The 26,876-nt window shown below is 40.8% G+C and overlaps 1 protein-coding gene across 4 annotated transcripts in view; it reads left to right on the top strand.

Annotated features, from left to right (window-relative positions):
• The window catches only part of PALLD (palladin, cytoskeletal associated protein), a 354,974-nt gene that overhangs the window by 158,891 nt on the left and 169,207 nt on the right, over positions 1 to 26,876 (top strand). For all 4 annotated transcript variants that reach the window (XM_045830996.1, XM_045830995.1, XM_045830998.1 and 1 more), the window contains 6 exons: positions 686 to 791; positions 3,328 to 3,402; positions 7,680 to 7,821; positions 8,354 to 8,377; positions 20,640 to 20,759; positions 23,049 to 23,391. In XM_045830996.1, the coding sequence (XP_045686952.1) occupies positions 686 to 791; positions 3,328 to 3,402; positions 7,680 to 7,821; positions 8,354 to 8,377; positions 20,640 to 20,759; positions 23,049 to 23,391 (810 nt within the window). The remainder of the gene's footprint in view (positions 1 to 685; positions 792 to 3,327; positions 3,403 to 7,679; positions 7,822 to 8,353; positions 8,378 to 20,639; positions 20,760 to 23,048; positions 23,392 to 26,876) is intronic.

The following is a 26,876-nucleotide window of genomic DNA, read 5'->3' as shown; positions in this document are numbered from 1 at the left end:
GCATTTAACATCAAATAATTACCAAATATTAATAATGCTAAAGAGACTTTAATAAGATCACATAGGTACTGTGCCACCTCCCACTTCAGACAAGGATCTCAAGTTTCGGGAAGTTACATGCCTTGATTGGGATTCCACAGCCAATGAGTGAACAAAACAGGGTCTGGAAATCAATTCCTCTTAACCTTTGTCTCTGCTGTACCTCACTAACTTCTGTGCACTAAGAAAGACAAAAGTTTCAAGGCACTCTCAACTTAACAAAATATAGATCCAGAACAAAGAACAGCTGCTGGACTGAAAATAGACCACCAGAACATTGAATTAAATATAGAGCCCTAATCCTGTAGATTTCAAATATCTTCTGAAATATCTTACTGCTGAAGATTAGACTTTTTCTAAGTATTTTCTTTTCTCTCAGGATTTTCATGGTCAATACTTTGCCCTCACTAACAATGCTCTGACAGCTACTTTTATCCTTGTGTTTATTTTGCTAGTATCACTGAGGTGCATTATGTGCATAGACTGGCCACAGCTATAGTAACTGTTCCCATTTCTGAAGCACTTGAGAGCTGAAGCCCATTTAAGTACACAAAAAGTAGCTGGGCTATTCTATGGAAATGCTTTAAAGAGTAATTCCTGCTTTATAAAAAGATTCCGACTGAACACTTGCCTCCCTGTTTTCCAGAGCTCAGAAGAAAACAACCTCTGTGTCCCTGACAATAGGATCGTCATCTCCAAAGACAGGCGTGACCACAGCTGTGATCCAGCCTCTGTCTGTCCCTGTGCAGCAGGTGAGCGCGCCAGACTGGGGCCCACAGGAGCGGGGCCACTGGCAGGCTTCTATGTTGATTTGATTTTACTATTCCATAACCTTGAAATAGTTCCTCAGTACAAATACAACTGGGAGAAAAGAAAAATGGTAGATAAAGTTCTTCCTCTTGATCCACAAAAAAATCAAAGCCGCACCAACAATCCCACATCTGTGCTTGCATAGGGAGCCTCCCTAACAGCCAGTAACCTGACAAAACGCTACCTCTCTGATCTACGACTGTGTGATTTTCCCCCACTTGTGCGTTCTCTTCTATCTACAGCCAAACTCACTATCTCATTTAAACAAGTGAGAAGGCAAGAGAAGTCTACATACCAGCAAGAGTGTTCCCATCCTCTGAGCCAGGGGTATCAAACTCATTTTCACCAGGGACCACATCAGCCTCATGGTTGCCTTCAGAGGGCCGAATGTGATTTCAACTCCTTAACAGTTAAGGAGTAGTTGCATTTATACAGTCCTAAAATTATTTTGGCTCTTTGAAGGCAACTGTGAGACTGATGTGGCCCCCGGTGAAAATGAGTTCAACACCCCCGTTCTAAGCACTAAACAGATAATAAGAAAAAAAAATTCAAATCCTTGACTTCACCATGCATTTTATCTTGCTTTTATTTCATTGTATGACTGCTTTATCCAAGAAAGAACAATGGTACTTGCAAACACCAACTATATTATTTTTTTAAAAAGTAATAATATTATAATCTGAGTATCTCTAAATAAAATGTATGTTACTTTGCCTCTGTGCTATGATGAGTTTCTTTAAAAACAACACCCACAAAAGGCTTCCCCCATCACTCTTGAACTGTAAGCTCATGCCTTACTAGTAAGTATGTTAAGTGTGTTTTGTGGGCATTCCCTGATGGAGCACTCAGAGGTATTTTAGTAATTAGAGGTGAGTGGCATATCCTCTGTGACGTGTATGATATGCAGACAGTAGAGAAAAGGTATCTGCATTCATAAACTTGCAAAGAACCAACCATTATAAGTTGCTTGGACGTGGCATATATTGTAGGCATTTTCTTTAAACCCCTAAATGATAGTGGAATTTCTAGAAATATTTCTGATTAAATCAGTGAATTTTTTTGATGTCTCATATTTAAGTATTGATACATATTTAATCAATGCTTAGCACTGTGTTAGGCATTTCACAACAGAAGAAAATACATTAGCACCAGCTCTGTTCCCAGTTTATAAACTACATGGGAAATAAGGGTACACATGCAACCCTTGAATATGATAGACTATATTAAGATATAACACAGAAGCCTAAAAGCAGAAAGACACATGTGCATCTAAATATGTAAGTATCATAGTAACATAAATTGTACATTTTAAAATGGTTTAAATTTTACAGGAACACCGAATAGAAGGTCATGTATCCTACTTGTATAATTGGGAGAATGAAGTGTTCAGAGAAACTCCATTGCATTATTGTAGGCATGGTGACATGAAGGTTAATGCCCTGGATTCATACTGCCTGGGTTTGAATCCCAGCTCAACCACTTACTAAGGGACCTTGAACAAGTAATAAAAGTTTTCTATGCTTATTTTTTTCATTTGTAAAATGAAGATAATGATGCCATCCATCTCAAGATTGTCATGAGGATTCAGTCAGTTCATCTCCATATAACTCTTAGAACAATGCCCGGCACAGACTAAATACTATATGTTTAATATAAAGTGAATACTATACTATATGTGTTCATCTATTCTTTGTTATCCAGGCCTCCTGAGTAATAGGCCTATGGAAAGTCTTACAAGGATAATGAACAAGGCCCATTACCATGCTAGCCTCACTACCACTCTGCCAACTTTCTCAATGATGCCCTCTGGCATCATTATATTTGGACAGATAATATCAGATCACCACCATCTTAGGTTAAAAAACTAGTAACCACATACAGAGAAGTGAATAAATCCAGAGTATTTGAAAATGCATGACTGTAGTCAAATATTTTCCATTCACTCTTCTGAAATCCTTAGCACCTTTGTTTTCTGCACATCAAGAAAAAAACTATATATCCCTTTTTCTTCATTTCCTATAATCCCTATCTATGTCAAAAAAGTATGGAAGTTAAAATTAAGATAGGTAGATGTTTGATAATTTACCCTCCACTGCCAGTAATTTGTGCTTTTTATTCAATGAATCCAGACTATATTAAAAAATAAAATACAGTGTCTGTACAGTGTCTGTTAAAGAGACCCCTGTGGAAGTCCCACACACAGAAATCCATTTGGTAATAGCATTTAACAGTTCACAGATCCCGGAGGAACCAGGGGACTTCGCCTTGAACATCCTCTCGGGTAGACAACACTAACAGATGTGCAGGGAGGAAGCAGACAGTGTCTGCAAGAGGAGATCAGCAAAGTGATACATGGAGAGACTTTCATTCACTCATCTCATTCATATGGAGCGATCTTAATAATGAGAGGCTTCTTCAGTCCATCTTTTCAGCAACTTATGTATTTAGAATTTGATCTATGTGTCTCTGCTTTTTCAGGTCCACAGTCCAACCTCGTATCTCTGCAGACCTGATGGAACCACTTCCGCCTACTTCCCTCCTGTTTTTACAAAGGTCAGACATCCGCAAGTCTCATTCTCTGCATTTGCTTTGGTGCTGTCGTTCCACTCTCATGTGGCTTCATGTAGCAGTCTTGAAAAAGCAAAACAAACAGATCAGTAGACTGATTATCATGGTTACCTTTGGGACTCAGTAGATACGTATTGAACAGTGGCCATGTGACTGTAAGCTTGGGATGGGCTGAAGAAATGTGGGCAAGATCAGTGTGACCTGATAGAGGTCAAAGGACAGTGGAAAAGCCAGGACAGAAAGAATAAGACAAAATTCTGTCCAGGATATTACTTGGAAAACCCAGCAATCTTTATAGAAAGTTTTTTAATGACTAATTTTTAATGTGTTCTAAGTTGGTGCTTTGCATTGCCAAGCTGAATGAATGACATTCATTTCATTGGGCAACTGCTCAACTCAGAAATGCTTCCATGTAAACAGCATGTCTTCTCCCTCTGCCTCACCTCCACCTCAAATGCAGAGATACACCATGCCTGTGGACTGGTAGACTATAAAGAAATCATGACTCCTAGTTTGATCTATAAATTTAATGCAAATCTAGCTAAATTTCCAGTGGGTTTCTTGTATTTATTTGTTTAACACTAAATTTGATGACTTGATTCTAAAAGTTTAATGGAACAAATGCTAAGGCAAAACACCCCTGAAGAAGAATGGAACAAATGCTAAGGCAAAACACCCCTGAAGAAGAAAAATAAGGTGGTGTTAGGGAAGGGGTGGGATTTGCCCTCTAAACATCACAACCTCCTAAGTGTGTAGTATTAGGATAGCATGGAGCTGGCACAAGGCTACACAAATTGATGAGTAATCAGCATGGAACTCACTCCAACACCTACAGAAACCTTGAGACCACTGGGTAAAGAATGACTGCAACAGAGGTGAAAAATAGTAAATTAGATTGCTGCCTCACACTTTTCACAAAAATCAGTGCCAAGTAAACTAAAGACAAGAGTGATGAGCAAATCTATAAAAACTTCTGTGAGGCAGTAGAGAAGAGCATTTTAATTTTCTTCATGTAGGAAAATATTTTTTTCTTCTAAGCCAGCCTGTATCCAACTTTATTAAAGACCTTTTCATAAACAGACCATTTATTGCAGGACACAGGCAACAAATGATAATAGCTGGCAAAATTTTCAAAGTCCCCTCCTGGGTAAACTACCAAAAAAAAAGTCATGTAAAACCCTACCAAAACCAATATCACACTGCAAACAGCCAGGGGAGTCGTCCTTTGATGCTTAGAACAGGAGATGTTTGCAGAGGGGTGGACATTCATATTTGTATGTAGTTTAAGACCTGTTCACAAGCAGATTTGTGAGACCATCACTAGAAGATTCATGTCCCCAGATATATTTCTGCCTGAGTCATGGTTGATTTGGGGGATGTCAGGCCCAACGAACCTCTTGCTTTAAGTAAAATAAAATCCCATGCTGGTGGTATCAGGGGAAGAAGAAAGATTGTAAGATTTTGCTTTCGTTCCTCACCAGGCTTCACCACAGTGGCCTGGCTTGGGGTAATGTCACAGAATTCCTCCTGGCACGAGGAGAAATCCTCAAACATTAGACACAAAACCGAGTTTCGTGCGATCCAGCTTCTGAGACACTGACCTTCCATTAGTGGTGCTTCCCCCTTTCCCAAAAGAGAGCCATGCAGCACTCTGTGTTAGCTTCATAAAAGGAAAGGTAAAACAAAAGTCTACATTTTTATTGACAGGCAATTTAAAATCTTACACCGTAGAGTAGTGGGAAACTCAGAGCACCCTCGCCGGGCATCTCCAGGGACGCCACTTTCTGTGTCTGGACTGTGGAACATCTGTCTTGTGCACCGTCCTGTCTGTCCTTGTTTGTATCTGCTTTTCTTTCCTTTTTCCCTTTGTGCACCTTCTCTTCCTGCCTCGCACGGTCCTTTGTGCACCTGGGCTGTGGTTATTGGAGAGGCAGGTTTAGGAAGTGAATCTGCCGATATCTGAAACTCAGGTTAGCCTGTGCTTGGTTGACCTCAGTGCCTTCTTTGGCCTTTCTCTTGGGCACAGTGGTCGACAGTGATGGCAGGTGGGCTTTGCCAGTCCAAGGGGTGCCTCCATCTATTTTCTTGTACTGCTTTGGGGAAAGTCCCGAGGTTTCACAGCCAGCACTTCTGCCTGTAGGCCACTGGGCTTAGCTGGAGCCACAGAACTGGTGTGCCCTGTGGAACTGTGAATATTAGAGACCCACATGGGACCAGGAAAGCAATGAGCACTGTGTGGCATTTCTTCCCAAATAGTTGGACCCTTCTAAGGGATCACAGTATCATGTGGACTTGATGTATGTCCACAGATGCCCTTTATGGACCCTAAAACATCAGGGGTCCCAAATGCTACCCTGAATGGATGATCCAAATTGCCTAGTACAACCACTAACAGTTGGCTCTATCTCCCTGAAGGCTTCTCTTTATGTTCCTACAAGCTCCCTAATGGCTTTGTACAGCTGTGGCTTTTGCCAAGATAAAAAAACAAAACAAAAAAAAAAACTTTGCTCCTGGAGAAGCCAAATTGCAATCTTGGACTGACTATGCTGTGTTAAGTGCTTAAAATCCTTGGCATCTACCCATTTATACATCTCTGACTTTCTGATGTTTGAACAAAGCACGCAATCCTAGGAAGAATTCAGAGTCTCCACTGATGCCTGTAGGCTCAAAAATGAAGGATATTTGTGTACCGCTTGTCATCTACCATAAATAGCTTCCTGGATAAGCCTGGGGGTGTTTAATGATTAACCCACACACACCAGGCCCCTTGAAGGACACCTCCCTGCTATGATCTACTAAACCAGCTCTTTCTTTTTCTTTTAAATATTTTATTTATTTATTTTTAGGACAGGGAGGGAGGAAGAGAGAGAGAGAAACATCAATGTGTGGTTGCTGGGGGTCATGGCCCGCAACCCAGGCATGTACCCTGACTGGGAATCGAACCTGTGACACTTTGGTCTGCAGCCCGCGCTCAATCCACTGAGCTATGCCAGCCAGGGCTTACTAAACCAGCTCTTTCTGGACCCAATCAGAAAGTGAAAGTCAATTATAGCCACATATTTTCTACAATTAAAAATAAGGTGGGAGAGAAAAATGCAATCAGGAATAGCTTATAATCTTAATGTTTTCCCTTGAAAACATTCTTAACCACCGGAATTCTTATCGAAGTCCTTCCCAGACTTCACACTAGACCTCTGCAGTTCTTCTGCCAGCAGCATGAACATGAGAATTTCCGTAGCCCGTTAGCACCACAGGCCGTTTGCTGCAGGATGGGTTCTTCCCAGCACACAGCTTGTTGTGTTTTCAGGCAACTTCAAAACAAAACAAAACAAATGCAAAACAGAAAAAAAACACACCCTTCCTAATGTGATTTTTTTTGCTTTTGGTCTATCAGCAGATATTTGATCCTATTTGAATTACTTTGAGAGTTCTACCTACCTTATATCCCAGCCAATACTCTATAGTCAGAAGTTTAGTCAAAAGTTTAGGCAGGCCCCATGGCTGACTAGTCCTGGAGGAGGAAGGTAGAGAGGGGACACGTGGAAGGGAAATGTTAAGCTTTTGGTATCTAATAACCAGGATGTAAAAACTGTACCTCTTTGTATCTGGGAAGCCAAATGACTGCCTAACCAGCTGGACTGTAAAAATGCACTGGTCTGGAGGGGGAAGGGTACAGCAGGGTGATGGCAAGGAAGGAGGACACAAAGGCCAGCAAGAGAAGAGTGCTGCATTTTTAAAGATTTTACTCAGAGCCTCAAAATGAGAAAATAACCAAAACCCTTCATCTTAGTACACCTGACACTGGGGACTGGTTGGGCAGAGGTGGCAGGGGGAGAAGGTTGGAGCGTGTGAAGAAAAATGTATGTCTTTTTTTCCCTCCTGTCTGGTCTCCATAGGAAGTCACATCCATAAGGTGTATAATTGTTTTAAGAAGGTTGCATCCCACCCACTTACTCTTAAATGTAAAGAAAGGTAACGGTTTTTACTGTAAAAGTATGTACATACAAAAGAGTCAATAAATTTGCAGACACATCCAAAATTTCTACAGGCGTAGTGGTAAATCATACTCATTTTATCATACGTGGAGATTATGAAAAGCTGATGATGAATGAATTTAAAGGTGCTTATCCTCCTCTGAGTTAGTAATAATTCTCTTAAGATGCAAGTTTCACATTTTTTTTTCTCTGAGATCTGCAAGTCTTATTCTCTGTTATAAGATTGCGTAAGGACGCACCAGTCTGATGGTTTTTCTCGAATTTCAGGAACTGCAGAACACAGCGGCGTCCGAGGGCCAGGTGGTGGTCCTGGAGTGCAGGGTCCGCGGAGCCCCGCCTCTGCGGGTCAAGTGGTTCCGACAAGGGAGCGAGATCCAGGACTCTCCAGACTTCCGCATTCTGCAGAAAAGTAAGGAGAGACGCCCGTTCTCCCAAATCCAACCACTATCCCCTCTCAAGCTTCGGAAAAATCAACAAGGGTTTTAACCTTTTAGGTAAACTAATTCCCATTTTCATAGACAGGTGAGGAGATATGCGGCCCATGGGAGGGTCCAGTAAATTGAAGCTGGGGTGCTCGCTGATGGACCCCCATAAAATCTGGGGAAAGTTATATGTTCTTTCTTTAGGGAAAAAATATACATGTTGATTTGAACTCAAAGTTGGGCAAATACTTTTAAGAGGCTTACAAGCTTCTATAAGATTTTCTACAAATTCCAGTTTAAATAACTTCCTAATGTAAGCTGTTACTAGAATTCAAGATTTGGTATTGGTAGAAAGGTAAATTGATCTATCCCTTATTGCTTTGGTGTTACGATTCATCTGTAACATTTCTGCAGACGTGCCCTAGACGAGGTAATAGGAAAAGACAGGTCGCTTTACATTGAACGGAACCCATTCTAACACTCCATTTTTATTTACTTTTTTTCTTATGTGGCAAACAGAACCCAGATCTACAGCTGAACCTGGTAAGAAGCTTTTCCCCCTCCTTTGGTAATGTATCTTTTGGGTTTCAATAGTTCTTTGTTTCTGTTTCAAAGCCATAAGCAGAACAATGTTTTTGCGGTTCCCTGGAAACGTGAAACCCCCTTAAAGACAATATCTTCTTTATCATAGGGTCTGTGCGCTGCGTTTTACATCAACTTCTTTATTAGTAAAACATTAAGTTCCACTCAGACAAGAAGGTCAGGCTCAGTGACTTAAGGCTTTCTGAAATATAGTCTTTTATACTCAGAAAGTAAACTAAGCTAATGATGAAAAAACATCCTCCTAAAATTCCAGTAGAAAAGAACAGTCTGCCGCATACTTGTACTGACCAAAACCCACTAACATCCAGACTCCCCAGCATAGAAATGTGTCTCGCATGAGAGCAGCCCGAAGATATAAGCAGCACTGACCACCAGGCATTTCTCATTTATGTGTCCAAAGCCATAAAGTTTTACTGTACTGCAGGCATGAAGAAAGCCATCTTGCCCTGGTATCTTGCTTAATTACTAGGTCATTTGACCTCATCAGAGAGCTATGTTAATCAGAAGCATCGGCTCCAACTTTTCTCTGGTCTCAGACTTTTTATGTATTTTTGACTCCTCATGGACAAAAATGACGTTTTTAAAGGGAACTAAAATTTTTGCCTAGGTATTTCATAGTCCATCCTCCTTGGGACTACTTTCTTGGTATTTTTCCCATAAGCAAAGTCACTGCTTTTACTTCTTACCAAAAGGTAGACAATCAAATTTGTGCCTCTCTTTCAGAATCAAGCAGATCCTTCCTACCATATGCCCCTCAGGAGCCATGACCTTGATCTGTCCCTTCTTTGAGAACTTGAAGGTTTTGTGTGGGCTACTGCAGCTTTACTGCGGTCAGTCCTGACTCTCTCACATCTGGGTATTGGATCATTGAAAGCAGAGTATGATCCTCTTAGGATACAGAGTTTAAGGGATGTTGAGTAACATCCTTAGGGAACAGCTGGAATTGATCTGGTGCCTTCTTGTCATGAGTTACAACTAGAGCATGTCGCCCCACTTAGTGTGTCAGTCACCACATCAGACACTGTATTCACTTTCTGAACCATGGAAATACACATCTGTGTGTTTTGTCTGTGATACGTCTTTGTATAAAATGGCATGATGCTGGTTCCCCAATACATGGAACTTCTGAGACTTAATCTACTGCATGAGCTTATATGGAAATCCTATAGGGAATTGGGACATATCGTTTGCATCTACTAAGAGAGAGAGAGAGACAGAGACAGAGGACGACATACTTCTTTTATCTGCAAGAAAGTTCATGTGAACAAATCTATGGAGTAATTTTTGTCTTCTGATGCCTTTTGTACAAATGAAACTAAAATCTTGGGCCAAAAATTATAAAAGCATTACTACTGGAACGGATTAAGACAGCGTTTGATGTTGCAGTTTTGGATTCTGAATGAATTCACGCAGCTCTCTTTCATCGTGTTGTTACTAGTTGTCCTCACCTGCAGAGGTGGTGATGATTTACGAAATGTCTCCCGTGATCTGTGTTGGAAAATCATAAACTAACCATCTTCTGAAAATTCAAACCACTTGTTAGAAACTGCATAATTTAGTTTTGGAGTATGTACGTGTCTGACAGTTGAAAATGCTCAGTGTACTGGCTAAGAAGGAGTGAATCTGAGTGAGGAGGGAGAAGAGACACATCTCCTACCTCCAACTCCTCCATCTTGCTCTCCCTTACCTCCTGCCACAGACACTCCTGTTTCAGTCATGGTTTGCTGCTTTGGGTTTCTAGAGTATAGTTTTGATCATGAATTCCTTAATAAAATCGGTCTTCAATCACTTCCTGGAGTAATCTGATCTCTAGAACTTACTGAAATGCTTTTTGGTTTAATGTGGCAAAATCATGAAAAAAAGCTATGGAAGACCTTCCTTTTAAACCACAGATCTGGGTAACGTATAAAACAGCTTCTCCTCTCCATGTTGATGGAATTCTCTTATTTTCCTTTTCCCTTTTGTTAAATCTGAAAACATTTAAGAAAACAGACTCCTCCATTCCAACCACAATAATAACATTTGCTGAAAACAAATATTTCTTGGTAGAGAAACATTTCAAGCAAATCTGTCAATACAATAAAATATATGCCATAGAAGCTATTAAAAATGAAGTGCAACTAGTTTTCCCTGACCTTAGATAATTTGCCACAGTTATGTTTACCACAGCACTGCTGGAACTGCTCCTTTCTCTTTTACAGTGGAGCATCAGAGTGCTCTGCTTTGGGAAACCTGAAACTGGTGTATAGCATTGAATCCATGGTCATGTTTTTTAAGCAAACAAACAAAAAATTTAAACACAGGAATGACTATTCCAGCAACTCTTTATGTGAGTTGTTATGAGTAAGAACTTTAGAATAAGCAAATGTTGAAACATATTTGTATTTAAACAATGTGTTGGCATGCCTAACAAAACTAGGTACAAGTAGCCAGATGTTTTCCTTACTTTGACCTTGAACTTGACAATTGGCATTGTCAAGGAAAAAGAAAATATGTATTAAACAGTTTACTTTCCTTAAATGACCTGATTGACTGTTCCATCCAGTAGACCACTGACCTATTCAACTACATAAAATATATGTAGGAACTGGCTTTCCTGCTAGTTGTTTTTCAGCCACTGTTACGTGGAAAGGAGAAAAGCAGACATGACTATAATACATCTGAGGCAAGAGATAAATTTTATAGGACTAGGTCAGTGATGTTTTCCAAATGCTGAAACATAAATAGCCTTTGAAACTCAGAAACATATTTAAGCATTCAGATTTTATTACTCTCTCTTCTCTTCCTCTGACAGATTCACTCCTGCTCTCTCCTCGCTGGCTAGTGTTCAGTCAGACAGCTCCTTTCTCTCTCTCTCTCCACCTCCCCCTCCCATCCTCCTTCCCTCCCCCTCTCCCTCTCTCTCTATATTTTCTTCCCTCATTCTTTTCATCTTTTTTCTTCACTTCCATTTCTTATTCCTGTGTAATATATTTTAAAGCTCTAGAAATAAAATTGAAATTCCCTAGGACCTAGATCTAGCCCCATAGGGGTTAGATAGTTAGATAAAGAAGGACCTGGCAAACTCCCTCCCAGTGCATTTGTGCAACTGAAACAGGTTTTTCTTGTCACTACTGTCTTGCATCTGTCTAATATGTTTTACACTCCCTTCTCTGTCTAGACAGAAGTCAGCTTACATCACAAATCCTTTCAGACTGTTTTGTGAATTAATAGCTAGTCAGCTTACCTAAGACCAACATCCGTTTGTCATATTACCTGCTCTGGGCCTCTTCCTTGACATTCTGACTTTTTGCTGATTGGATCCTTCAAAGCCTAGTCTGGGGGGATGGGGTGGACAGAGAGCATAGAAGACTCATTTGACAGTTATTAATACTCAGGCCCTTACTCAACCATCTGAAAACAGCCACAGACTGTATTGAGTTACTTTTAGAGCATTGTCTAATAGCATGCAAAATTGAAATACAAAAAAGTATCTTACCGGTTGGAGATTACACATGTAACAGTATGATGTCTCCTCCTTTCAGCATGGATCTCTGCTCACCAGTGCCACCCGTCATCCTAGATGTTGTTTAGTCAAGTCCATGGTTTGGTTCTGCGATTTGGAATGTGAAGTAGATGATACTTGGTTCGGTATACTAAGGTGCTGAGTTGCAGGAGGGCCGTGGTGAGGATGTTTGTTGAGATTCCAGTAGATTAGACATAGTTAAACATTTAATGCAAGTCCAGGTTAGGATGGTGGATTGAACAAAGTGGGTTGTATCAAAACCCTGGTTCCCAAGCTGTGTGACGGCACTCTGAGATGCCATACGAGACCGAGGGAGGTGCTGTAATGTCTGAAATTTCACGTGTGAACATGTGATACTCGACATCTGATAGATATACGAGATAACTACTAGTTTGAAATAGTTCAGAGTTTCAACATTAGATCACTCTACATTCTTTTCTATGACATCATGTCTTTGTGAAACTGACTTCTTTATCTATGTGTGTGGTAAAAAAGTAAGTACCACAGGAAAATCAATGTGGAACTTGACACGAGGCTGGCTGTGCTCATTCTGGTTCCAAGAAGGGCTGCACAGTGTCCAACAGGTGCACACATCCATCAGTAAGTAATTGTGGTTGTTTAGAAATAAAATAATAATGCTTTTCTTTCCATTTATGTGCACTTTTTTCCAAACAGCAACTAACTTGTTAAGACCTAAATACTTATTTGGAAATAAGTACTTAACAAACAAAGCTGTTTGGTATAACTTTTGCTTTGAATCACCTAAAAAAAAATACTAAGACACTTACCATTCCACGAACCAACAAATTTTGGTTCAGTCTCTGGGGAGAGACAGGGAAGGCCCACTGGAGTGTATACCAAAGAGAAAGTTGAGAGACTCTTAGGAGCTTTCAGCTTTTAAAATTTCCCTTCCTGTCCTCTTCCTGCACACTCATCTGGCATGCTGGCTGGCCTGTGAATTCTTCCTCTCCTGGCAGAGCCTGAAGGGCTCTTTTCTGGGCAATCTGGACATCCCAAGAGGAAAAAGTCTGTACTTAAAGGTATATAATAGAGCGGGAGTTTCTCCAACAAAGGGGCCGTCTAGAGTATGCTCACGGGAAAGCCAAAGCTCCTCTTCATGCTCAGAGCTTCTAGGCAGCTCACAACCCTCTCAGACCAAAAAAGATGAAAGACGTCTGGGAAAATCTTTATTGTAGATAATATGGAAGAAAACAAGCAACTCCCCAAAAAAGCAACTTGAAGAAAACAAGCTTGCAAAGAGGGGAAATGTAAAAACAAATGAACACTCTCCTTAGAGAAACAAGAAAACCCAGTGCATCTGAGGAGGAAAAATAAAAAGCTATAAGAAGAGAGGAGGTTTTGGAAAACAAAATTTTCTTGCAATGAAAAAGTTGGTAGCAGAAATAAGTTGAGGAGCTGCCCCACAGAGTAAGCCAAAAAGACCAAGAGCAGCCATGTAAGAGAAAAGGTGAGAATGTTAGAGACAGACAGAGCCTGCCAGGTGCACTAGACATGCACAACTGAGATTCCAGGAGGAGAGGACGAAGAAGAGGCAGAGACTGTCATTGAATGAAGGATATCAATTTCCAGATTGAAAGGACCCACTGTGTGTGGGGTGTATGAAAATAAACCCTCAGCAGTGTGCATTGTTGTGAAATTCAGAAATATCCACAACAAGGAGATGATTCTACCAGTGTCCAGGGAGAAAACATCAACTCACATGCAAACTAATGAGATCAGAATGACTTAGGACTTCTCAGTGTCACACCAGACAAGAGGAGGCAGTTAAGCAAATTGCCTCTACTTAAGAATTCTGTACCCAGACAAATCTGCCATTCAGTATGAAGATGCAGTCAAGATTTCTCAGTCTTGCAAGGTCTCACAACCATTTACTTCGGATGTGCTTCACCACAGCAAGAGAATTCATCCAGAAAGGGCGAGATGTGGGTATGGGAAGCAGGAACTCAAGAGCAAGTGAGAGGCAAAGGGACCCCCAGGAGGGTCATAGCTGTATGTCAGGAATTGGGGACAAGCCCACATTGGATCATTGTGACTCAAGAGATGGACACGTGGCAGCTTTCATCACTAAGAGCTCATTGCCACAGCTCCATCTTTGGCTCCAGTGACAGAATGGTAGGGTGGTAAGCCTGACCTGAATTCTTACCTCTACTTGGCTTGTCCTTCTTTCCCCTCCATACACTGCCTCCTGGACCAGCTGAGGACACTCATGTCACACCCTCACTCCCATAGAAGTGTTCTGAGTTGATCTGGCTCTGTGATCTGAATGTTTGTCATGCTGAACTTTAAAACAAAGTATGGAGATACCCACTCCACCAGCTCCTGCCCACACTTAGCCTGCCAGATGTCCCCACCAAGCCTTATATTTCCCAGGACTCACTAAATGGTCTTGCTTGTTGATTACCTCTGTGGAGGCTTTTGTAAACTCACAGAGAACTTGAAGCTAGTTCAAACCCCCAGCTAGTTCCTGGGAGCTTTTTTCTAATAGCAACAAGTTTGTCTTTTTTTAATACAATAAGATTTGTGCTTGTTACTCAATTTTTTAAAACTAACTCAGTTTTGAAGGATGTAAACATATGGTAAACACATAAAGAAAATCAAAGCAACAACGATCTCAAAAGGAGCAGGAGATTCACTTGGAGACGTCTACAGGAAGTATTGGTGATATTTTACCTCTTAGACTAAATGATGAGTACCTAGAGGTTCATTTTCTGGCTGTTTCTTAAGCTGTACATTTTAACTATATGTATAATACAGTTCACCATTTTTTAAAAAAATCCTTTATAAAAATTTAGACAAGCCTTGTATTTCATCACACTGAATGTCATCTCGGTGATTTTGGCCCACAGTTCTCTGTCACCAGTTGTGTTGGCCAAAGCATGAGATTTAGAAGGTCAGAGCTGGATTCCTCTTCGGTTAGTCTGGACTCCTCACTGCACCATGCACCGCCCCCCCCAAAAAAAAAACTGCAAGGGAAGGGATTTATATAAATGTCCTTTTATTACTCAAGGGACCTAGTAGTAATATCCTTGCTACCTCATCTTTTTATGAGTTTCTGCAAACAAAATGGTTCTGTTTGTATTTAACCAAGTGTTTAGTACATCCAAGAATTTGAACAAAATTCAGGGTTGACCTCTGGGAGATACTGATGTGGTTAAATAATGCTTAGGTAACTATAAAAAACAGGATTTGTCCTGTTTAGTAATTTATTGTTACTAATTTAGTAATTTATTATTATGCCCTCAAATATAAATCTTTCACTTAGGAAAATTCAATTAAAATGGATCAGAATTATCATTAATAATTTTAAAAACTGGAGGCAGTGTTTTTAGTACAAATAAGTAAGCTTCCGACTCCCTTTATTTGACAGAAGCATTCATTTCCTGATTTCCATTCCTCATGAAAATGTATTTTACAGATGTGTTAAAGGTCTTTGTGTAAGTAAGATGCTACCAGATGAAAATTCAACAGTATAACCTGGCTCATCTCATTTCCGCATGACTTTCTTTATGTTCATAATGTCAGAACCATACAAGCCATGATGCTTCTTTCTGTCAACAAAATGTGAGCCTGTTGTAACGTTTGGAAGACATTTTCCAAAGCAAGAAAACCTAAACAATCCTTTGGGCCATTAGATTAAAATTTTATCTGGTAAAAATCACAAAGACATAGCAAGCCTACAGATCACAAAAGAGCACCTCAGTGCTTTTTTCTTTTCTCTTATTCTGTTCTATAAGCTGCTATCCTTCTCTAGATATCCAGTTGCTCATGAATACTCTACTTGTATAACTTACATATTCCTTATTTTATGCAACTTCCTGAAAATTCATATGAAGTGAGTTTTGCTCAGTCACACTTGAAACACACAAAGGAAACTTGTAGGAAAATCAGTTTTATTAGGAATTTCTTTAGAAAACATACTTTTGTAAAGCAAATGTTTCCTCGATGTTTTTGCCCTCAATTTAAATTTCATCCCAGAAACATTATTCAAATGTTGATGGAGAGCCCACTGTTCCAGAGATGCTGAGAGTACAGGAAGGAACCAAACAAATGTTAGAGGTTATACTCTAGAGGTTATACTCTAGTCAAGGAGTCCGGAGCTCTTGCACAATGTATCATTCAGTTATAGTTACAATAGAGGTCTCCAAGGAAAGTTTGCCATCCTTGGTGGATCTAACTAAGGCTAATCAAACAAGGATTCTTTGAGAAAGTAATGTTTAGGTGGATGTGTGAGGCTGAGTAGGAAAACGCTAAGTACTTTGGGAGAAGAGCTCAAAGACTCCAAGGAATGTGACTTGTCCAGGGGTCTGAACAAAAGAAGATGAAAGGCACAGAAGGAACCGAGCAAGAAATAGGGGCCTGATCCAGGGCTTTCTGGTGCCTTTAAGGGTTTCTAGTTTATCTTCAAAGTCAAGGATGAATGGGGAGGATACTAAAATTTTATTCTCAAAGGGGTCCTCTGAACTAGACGGGGAACTATACACACACACATATGAATATGTATATGTATACACATATACATGTTCAGGTTTTCTTAAAACAGCATAACTTTTTTAAAAAATTGCAAAACCATAGAAAACAAGAAGGAATCTAATAGTTGTCCAGATCATCACTCCCAAACACTTTATATAATCCCTGGAGATTTTATCTTGTTTTTAAATGTAGGTTTCAAGACACAGAATTACATCTGTTCTTACCGGTAAAGCATTCTCAGGCATTGAACTGGCCATAGGCACTTTGCTACGTGTCTCCAGCGACTCTGCCTTTTGAGATGTGAATAGCTGAGAGAAGACCTTTCTGAGGGCACCGAGCCCTGGGAAGGTGGATGGTGTGGGGCTGGCAGCTGTGGCTGCTTGGGCAGGAAGCTTGGGGGTGCTACTGAAAGCTGGGGACTTCCTGGCTCCCAGCAGCATCTGCTGCTAAAAGGAACAAAGGTGGCCTAACCCTGCCCAAAGCCCATCTTTCCGAGGTCAGCCAGTGTGTGAGGGTTTTTTTCCCAAAATCTAATGAGATTGGGCTGCTTGTTTCTTCTAATACCAGAATTTTCACCTTCCAATGTATTTTTTTAATGGCTTCTATCCCATTGCGATGTGTCTTGTATCTCAGAGGACACAGAACCCATCATCTCTTTGTGCCGATGAATTTCTGGTGAATTATTTGGAAAGTGAGAGTAATTGAAATTTTCAGATTCAGGAAACTCCTTGCTTCCCATCTTAAATCTTTTCATTACCTCATTTTACTCTGGGTTCCTTCTGTTCTAAACTAGGGGGGAAAGAGCATACTTGTGGGAGGCAAGAGGCCCACTTTTGCGTTTTGGCTTTGACGTGAGTCAGCCAAGACCTTATGAGAATCACTTTGGACCTCACCTGAAGAAATGAGGGATTTGGGCTAGTCGGTCACTAAAATCCCTTACAGCATGAAGAGTCTAAGTTTTATTTATTCTTTTCTGGCTACGTACACTTTTAACTCATTCCGTAACCTTCTGTATTCAATTTAAAAATTCCCACTCCCTTGTAAGTTTCCAGATCCATCTCGCTTTCCAAATGATTAATCTTATGTGAAGCTCCAACTTGAATTATTTCCATACTTTCTATCTTCGTCTTCATATGGAAAGCCAAGAACTATGTACAGGACAGTGGGGGGAAACAATTGAGCAAAACGAAGAGAAAAAAGAGGAGCATGGACACAGACAACACTGTGGTGTTGTTGGGGGGTGGGGAAAGTAGAAGAGGGTATATGGGGAGAAATGGTGATGGACAGAGACTGACTTGGGGTGCTGAACATACAATAATACAGTGTACAGATGATGGTGATGTAGAATTGTGCAGCTAACACCTGTATATTTTGTAACCAGTGTCTTTGTTAACCCCAATAAATTCAATAAAAAGAAAAAATCTATAAGGTTACCTCATGCCCTGCTATTCTATTGTTCTCCTTCTATTTAGTGACCTTTTAATCAAATAATAATTGTGTATTCTAAATGCACTAGCACCTGTCAAACCCGTACCTGAAAACCCTTTTTTTTAAATTAAGTTATTAAGGTAACGTTGGTTAATAACATATAAATTTCTGGTGTACAATGTTTTAATTCATTATCTGTATACTCTATTGCATGCTCAACACCCAAAGTGTAGATTCCTTCTGCTACCATATGTGTGAACCTCGTTGCCCCATATGCCCTCCCCACCCTTCTTCCTCTCCAGCAACCACCATTCTGGTTTCTGTGTCAATGAGTTTCTTCTCGTTTGTTTTGTTAGTTCATGTTCCTTTTTTGGTTTTATATTCCACACGAGTGAAATCATTTTTTTTGTTCTTTTCTGTCTGACTTATTTCATTTAGCATAATACCTTCAAGACCCATATTTCTGCACATGGCAGTATTTCATCTTTTTCTGTGGCCGAGTTATATTCCATTGTATATGTGTAACCACGTCTTCTTTGTCCTCTCATGCCCCAGTGGACGCTTACGTTGTTTCCATGTCTTGGCTACTGTAAACAGTGCTGCAGTGTTCAGAGGGCTGCAAATATCTTTGGGAATTAGTGTTTTCTTTTTCTTTTTTTTTTCCAGAAAAATCCTTTCCTTGATATACCCAATACCTGGATTCACTGATATTTATTGAGCCAGGGTCTGTGCTAGGTCCTACAGGGCAGTTTTTAAACTGTTGATTGTGACCCATGAAAGTGGATGGTAGTGACCATTATTTGAAAATAAAATGAACTAGAATACAAAATAGTAGAGTACACTTCATATAATAATTTTATTGTTTTGTGGGGGGTTTTCCAAGGACTCTGATCTTCTCCCACATCCCAAAGATGTGCCCATGGCGTGAACTGGCACATCCACATTGTCCCAGTCTGAGTGTGTGTGTGTGGCCGTGTGACAGAAGGTTGTCCTGTCCAGACTGGCTTCCTGTCTGGTTCCCTGAGTTGCTGGGAGAGACCCTGGCCACCCATAACCCCAAACTAGTGTAAGCAGGTTGGAAGATAATGACCTTCCTTGTTTTTATTCATCTTTCTTAAATGTATATGCACTTCACATTTCAGTGTTTAATATTAGAAGTGTTTGGGTCTTTATTTAGAAGCGTGATGATGTTTTTGTGACTAGAAATATACCATAGGAACAAAACTCTTGTTTATGTTAATTGTCCATGGTAAAAATGGTTTTGTTATGTTTCTCCCTTAAAGTCTTAGTTTCCAAGAACATACAGGTGATGTTAAATGAGGACATTACCAACATAATTATTTTGATTTTACTGGTACAATATAGACAATTATTCAATTGAAAGATAGTTAATGAAGCCCTGGTTGGTGTGGCTCAGTTGGTTGGAGCATCATCCCATACACCAAAATGTGGGGGTTCGATTCCCAGTCAGGGAATGTACCTAGGTTGCAGGTTCAATCCCTAGTCAGGGTGCATATGGGAGGTAACCAATGATTCTCTTTCACATTGACATTTCTCTTTCTCTCTCCCCCACATCTTCTCTATCTAAAATCAAACATTTTTAATATTTTAGTAGTTAATAAACTCTAGATCTAGCTTCTTTTTAATGGTAACAGCTCACATTTACCGGCTACAAAGCATTTACTATGTCCAGGTAGTGTTGTAAGCACAAGGCGTACTACATCACAAGGATAGGTAGATGGTTGTTAGGAGGGTAGAGTCTGGAGCCTCACTGGTTTGAATTCTGATTTCACCACTTATTAGCTATGTGATGTTGGGCAAAAGCATTAGCCTTTCTGTGCTTCAGTTTCTAATCTATAAAATGGGCTAATAATAAACATAACTGGTAAGGTCGACATGAGATTTAAAGCCAAATGTATCTATGTGTAGAGCTGGTAACAATATCTAGTGCCTAATAAGGGTTGCAGAGCTGTTACCCATTGTCACAGTTGTCAGCACCCCTCACAGTAAATCAGTGATGGTTGATTTTATGAGTCATGACTACCACAAACCTTACAAGGTAGATCCTGTTACTGTCTCCATTGTACAGATAAGAACCCTGACATTTGGGGAGATCGACCAAAGTCATAAAGGCCAGATGTGTGGCAGGGCCCTTATCGGAGCCCTGGCAACGGGGTCCACAGGCAGGGTTCTTCACGCTGTGGAACACAGCCCCTCTGCGTAACGGTAGCTTCCCGAACAATTGTCTGCGGGTCAAACATTTACATATGTTTTTCCCATTGCCATTTCAGTGAAGCCTGGTTTCCCCCACTAATTGCTTTTCAGTTGGGCAGAAGGAAGAGTCAGCTACACTGTACCAGAAAGAATTTCTGGACACGTGCAAGGAGGCAGGAGGAGAATGGAGGTGGCATCCCCTGAGCCAGCACTTCCTGAGCATCTTCCCCATGCAAAGTGCAGAGGCACACACTTGGCAAACATCTGGTTGCATCTTAGCAGATATCCCTTTAGGGATATATTATCCCTATTTTATAGATGAGGAAACCAGAGTGGACCTTGTCCAAACTTGCAAAGAATGGGTCTGACTCCAAAGCTTTTGCCACTAGGCTAAACCGCTAAATTAAATGTAAAGACATTCTAATGTGAACTCTTTTGTAAAGCAATTCTTCAGTGATCATTATCTCATTTGCTTGTTTAAGAAAGGCAGAGGTCCACCTTATTCAAAGCGACTTTGTGGTTTAGCTCTGATGAGATACATACTGTCCTCTTCTTCCTTTCCAGAGGAGATCTGTACCCTAGTCATTGCTGAGACTTTCCCTGAAGACGCAGGGATCTTTACGTGCTCCGCAAGAAACGATTATGGATCAGTAACCAGCACTGCCCAGCTGGTTGTCACCCCAGGTATGTAAGGAGTGAAAAATATGATGGAGGTCTGCTCCCCAGCCCTCAGCGTGGTTCGCCACAGCGGGAAGAACTGGCCAAGGAGGAGGGTTCTGCTGTTAGGAATGCTGGCTGCCATTGCAGGGGTTACCTTCCCAGTCAGTGTTGCGGCAGCAAGCAAAAGGCTTTGGGGAGGGGGGTGAACATGGAGATGCGAAAATGAAAAGATAATGATGATGTAGCCACTGAACACACATGGGGCTATTTCCTAAATCGTACAGTCTTGGTCTTAGAAATGATGGAGATAGCTTCCCGACATCCTCACGCTAATAATGCCTTTTCCACATCACATGATTGCCACAGCTGTAACTCAGCACAAATTTTTTTTTTCCTTAACTTGCTACTCTCAGTAAACTGAATGCATCTTGAATGCTATGAAAAGCTCATGTCTTCTTTGGATTCCTCACTTTACCCAGAGCCCAGCACTCCTCCTGGAATTTACTCAAAAGTGCTTAAAGCATGCCAGGAGCATGTTCCCCTCAGAGGGCCACCTGGGAATGGGAGGTACTGTCACTCTGCTCAGCAGTGCCAACACAGGGGAGGAGACACTTGTACAAATAAAGCAGCGCTTAATCCCTAACCAAAACTTCTGAAGAAGTAGAACAAGATAAACCTGACTGAATTCGGAGAAACTGTAAAGATCTTAGATGTCCAGTCTCACTGGTAGTGAACTATAACTGTGCTATGAAAAAGTAAAGCAATATACTATTAAAACCAATACTCAAAAGTATCTGGATATTTCTCAAACTTAGAAATTTACCACTAGTGAAGGCAGCATGAAACAGCTTTTTTCTTCAATGTTAGTTGGCTCATTCCTGCTATTACTGATTCGCTATACCTAAGTTTGCTTTTATTGCCTCATCTCTGTTATTTATTTTACAGCAATTTTTAAAATATCTCTTTGACCGGGCCTGACCCATCGTGCATATAACAGGGCATCAATAAATGGGGTTGTTGGCCGGATTGCACTTTGATTTCTTTGGAAGAGTAGGAGCTTCCTGCTAGGGGGCAGCAGAGGCACAATGAGACAGGGTTAGGGACCGGAGCCTGGGGATTATTTCTGTGGCTTCATCTTAAGAAATGTGGATGCTCAGGCAGAGTGGATGTGCCTCAAAGTTACCTCCCTAAAGTGCCTAAAATTCCTCATCTGCCATGAGTTTGGGCTCCCAGTTCTATGCATTACGGCTGAACATCATCTTTAAAATAAAGGCAGCTGAGAAGGAATTGAAAGCTAAGATAGATAGATAGATACATAGATAGATAGATAGATGAAGGAGTGAAGGAGGAGGGAAGAAATTTAAAGGTTCACCTAAATGGGAGGACAGTTGATTGAATGAGTGCTTTAAATGTGTCCGTATTGGAGCTACAGAGGATCCCAGTATTTGGAGTCAGAGCTGGCTTGAAGGCTGTCTCAGCAAATGGCCAGGACAGCAGTGCCAACAGTATGGCCCAAACCCTGGTCTCTCAAAGTCCGTGTGGCAAAATTGGCACATGGTATTTCCCATTTTTATCTGGGGTGAACCTACTGTGGGCCAAACATAATACACAAATACTTTCTAGCTGTCCGTTCACGTCAGTAAGCACTTTTGAGTAAATTCCAGGAGGAGTCCTGGGCTCTGGGTAAAGTGAGGCATCCAAAGAAGACATGAGCTTACCTCAACTTGCATTCAGTTTACTGAGGGTAACAAGTTAAAGAAAAAAGAAAATTTGTGCTAAGTCACAGCTGTAGCAATCATCTGAAGTGGAAAAGAAGTTATAAGGTCATAAGACATTTCCCTCAGACTCAAAGCTTTACTTAGCTTCAAATAGGATGAATATTCATTGCTTGTCCCGTAAAACCTTCAGCGCTTGAGCTAATATCAATAAAGCTCAGATAGCATGTCCAGTCAGATCCACGGCTGAAAGGGGAAAGGATGAGGCATTATTAGTCGATACTGTCTGCGTTGTCATTTTTTTTTCAACTAAGTTCTGTCTGTAGCTCTTGTTTGAAATTTGTTAATGAATTGGTAGCTGGTTCCCCGCCTCGTGGGCCCATTCAGGAAATGAAACACGTAATAGTCACCCAAAACAAGCTTGAAAGAACCAAGCCCTCCAGCTGGCTTTGCTTTTGCATCAGCTGCGAGCAGCACAGCTACCGCTTCTGTAACCTTAGGGTTCAAGGAATCCTCAGGCCATAACAGTGTGAAAATGACTGTTGAATTACTAAATTAGTAGCATCTAATTATTTTTCCCCTCTTTCCCCTTCCTTAGCCAATTCTGAGAACTGTAGCTATGACTCCATGGGTGAATCCAACAATGATCACTTCCAGCACTTTCCACCTCCCCCTCCAATCTTGGAAACAAGTCCCTTTGAGTTGGCTTCAAAGAAGTCAGCCGAGATCCAGCAGGTGAACAGCCCAGAGTTGGGACTTGGCATGGCAGCCCTTCAAATGCCATTCAGCTCCACCGAGAGGGAGACCAACGGAGTCCATCCTGGCCATGGAGTAAACGGAATGATTAACGGCAAAGCTAACGGTAATAAATCTCTTCCAACACCAGCTGTCCTGCTTTCACCCACGAAGGAACCACCACCTCTGCTTGCCAAACCAAAACTGTGAGTATTTCTGCATGGTTTTATAATACTTTCCATATCCCTGCTAAATTGTCTTTCTGGTCAGTGAAAACTTTTTGCTTGGACTCAACTATGTGGCATGTTACCCCTTCTGCAGGCAAGTTGTCTCTGACCGATGTGACTTTGCCACCAAGTGGGGTCTGTGGAAAATATAAATGATAGCAAAAGATAAGGAAGGTAAATGAGAAGCTTGGTTACATCTGCCCTTTGCTAAAAGCTATAACTGGTTTCAGCTGTGAAAATATCAGTGCTTGGTATGGCCTTCCAACGTACAGCAAGGATGTAACCACTTCCCAGAGGTGATGGGCAAAGGGACCTACTTTGAGCTCTCGATTAAAAGCATTTCCAAATGTTTTAAATTTGAGAATCAGGAACGAAATCTGATACAGATAAGCATGGGAAGACTAGAAGCTGCCGGTGGAAATTCATTGCACAGAGCCTGGGGAGGGGAATGAAACCAGAGCTGGCCAGGCTTGTCGGGAGGAAGAACGCCTTTCACAACACGACCTCCTTGACTTTGGAATTCCACGTAACTACATATTTCCATGAATGCCAGCTTCACATTTGATTTCCACTATTTTCTTAGGATGATAAACCTCGCCTGAGCTGTTTCCATTGGCACTCCACAGCAGACAGTTGTTATGAATAGAGCCATTACAATGTCAGAGAGAGGCAGAAATCAATTAACTCAAAAGGTTCTATCATAGCATAACAGACCTTGAATTACGGCCCTGACAGAGGTCAGTGGAAATGTCAGAGTCGTATAAAATGTATACATACTCTCTGAGGTCACATTTCCTTGAGAATGAATGTGCCGGGCTCTAGGAAAGCCCCTTAGATTTTCCCATGATGTCTGATGTTTTTGATTTAGGGCAGGAAAGATGACTTTAGGATAGGAGTTACTCTTTGTTTCTCTTGTACTGAGCAGTCTACTCTCTCTTCTCTGTCATCAGCTCATTTGTTAGAAATGCTAGAATATGCAAAATGTAGAATATCTATGACTACCCTGCACGTAATTCTTAGTGCCGCCCAGGCTCTGTTTCAGGCAGCAGAGCCATGAGGTTTGTACACAGTAGTGTGAAAGATGGCAGGTGAACATTTTCTACCTGTGCTCCAACTCCATGGAGACATTGAACAGGTAAAATGAGGTCAAAAGTGGCAGCCTTAAAAAAGATTTACACTCTTATAGCTTCGACGCATAAAATTAATTGCCACTGCTGACCTCTTTTATCTTTGCAGTCTGAATATGTGTTTGCAGTGCTTTTCATGAAACCACAGACCTGCTCTCCTGAGAAAGGAAGAGTGAACGTTGTTGTTTAATGACTAGGACTGGTCTGTGCTCTTGATTAAGTGACCTGGATCCACCATAATGGCTGTCATCAATTAGATATAAGTCACAGGAGAGCCACCAAGGAGCTGTGAACAGGCATTTCAGCCCTTCTTATCTCAGGAGTTTCAACAGCTCTTCAGCCTTCAGCTATGCTCTGTGGCGATGTTAGTGGGCATGGCAGGGAGCGGGGGCAAGGAGGCATATCTACAGAACACAGACAAAACAATTTTGTGGTTATTAAAAGGATGTGTAGCTTAAGCACAAGTTTGAAGAGTGACATCATGATTTGCTTATTAGTCAGATTTTCAGTATAAAAATGAGATACAGGAAAAACAGACTTTAGTGTTTAAGATCCATAGAAAGGAGTCACTTACTTTTCCCTTTGCCAGGAAATTTGGGGAAAGGCACTGCACCTATTTACAAAACCTGGTAGCTTAGAAGTGACATTGGTTTTCCCACTGTTTGCTTATTTAAATTTTCTAGGTGTTTCGGTATATCCTTAGAGCATCGCTTAGCAATTTCCATGTAATATACTTGCCATTTTCTGGGTGGAGCATCATATGTGATGATACTTTAAAATACATATTAATTTTTAAGTTTTCTTATAAATTATGCTTCATGGGCTTTTGTTTTCATTACAAAGTAAATGCATCTCGATGTGACCATTGAAACAATACAGCAGTAATTAAAGAAAAAGTTAGATCTCGCTGCTCCTCCTCTTCCAAGGCACCCACTTGAGGGAACCAACTTTATTACTTTGGCCTGAGGTCTTTCCCTCCTTTCTCTATTATTGCGTTCTTTCCTGAAAAGGTTTGCTCGTTGTTTTAAAATCTGTATCCATTGACAGAGGAATGTTATTGAATGACATCTGCCAATAATTTAGCATGGCTTCTAAGTTATTGCTAATTAATGACTACTAGTAACTGCCAAGTAAAATTCTTTCACAAGACTTTTTATGTCTTTTTATACATTGGGGGAAATGAGATTTTGCCTCTTATGGTTGGCAGTGAAAAATTATGGATTGCTCTCATCTTCTCTCATCAGCCTGTAATTTCATTCCCCTTCACTAAAGGAGAGGTGTATATCTTGGGATTTTATGGCATTTCATTCTTCTGAATCATTTGTAATTGAACAAATAGGAAAGAGTTAGGAGGGGCTAATGACAGGAATTAAAATATTTACTCTTGTAATACGTTAACCTGAAAATGGTGGTTGATTTGTTAGATTCCTGAAAGAATATATATCATTTTCATAAAGAAAATCTCTTTGCATTTTTTTCCTCTCAAATACCTCCAATACTGATCTTGGGAAGAAAAAAATCAAAGACTAAAATGAAAAGATAGAAACATCACAAATTCTTTCCTCTGACAAGGAGCAGCCCTGATCCCTTACCCAACAGAAACCCTCCCCATCACCCTGTAGCCCTCAGGACTCCGCCAGGGTCTGCAACACCTGACTTGAGGGCGAGTTCCACACTCAGTGCCCGGAGGCATCTGTTTCAGTTTCTGCACCTTCGAGTGTCTCTGGCCCCGACACTCTCTCTCAAGTGCAAGTTCCACACAATTACATGTGGGCCATCTGGTGTCAGCGCCATGCACATGGGACTTGTGGAATGCCTCACCCCTGGCTGTGGGACCAGAAGTGCGCTTCGACACTGCACAGGAAAAAAGTCATAAATAAGGGTTATTTATGTGACCGATGCTCATAATCTTCTATTACAGTACAGAGAAAAAAAACAACAGGTACCTGAATCAGATTTCTTATCAGAGAAAAAGAGAAAGGAGCAAACATAAACCTAGCTTATGAACCATTTGTTATATTATTTCCCTTGTTTGAAAGAAGTGCACCATATGAGTCTGGCTGCCTCTCACTCTCCACAAATGATGCATGAAGGTTCAAGGGAAAAACATTTTTTTTAAACTTAGGACTTAGTGTGTGAACAGGAAACAAAGTCCCTGCCTTTCTTAATTCCTATAAACTCATTCATACTAAGGTACCAGGGATTTTATGTGTCACCCCAGTCCAGTTCCAGACTGACAAACTATAGCTACCTTTTCATAAAAACAAACACTAATAAGCACAATAATAATTCTCTGTGTAGAATCAGAGGAATGTTCTTGCCCTACACACGCGGGAG

The sequence above is a fragment of the Phyllostomus hastatus genome, unplaced genomic scaffold (assembly GCF_019186645.2).
Source record: "Phyllostomus hastatus isolate PE091 unplaced genomic scaffold, TTU_PhHast_1.1 phas_contig_159, whole genome shotgun sequence".
Lineage (NCBI taxonomy): Eukaryota > Metazoa > Chordata > Mammalia > Chiroptera > Phyllostomidae > Phyllostomus > Phyllostomus hastatus.
This window is presented reverse-complemented; position numbering and strand designations above follow the sequence as displayed.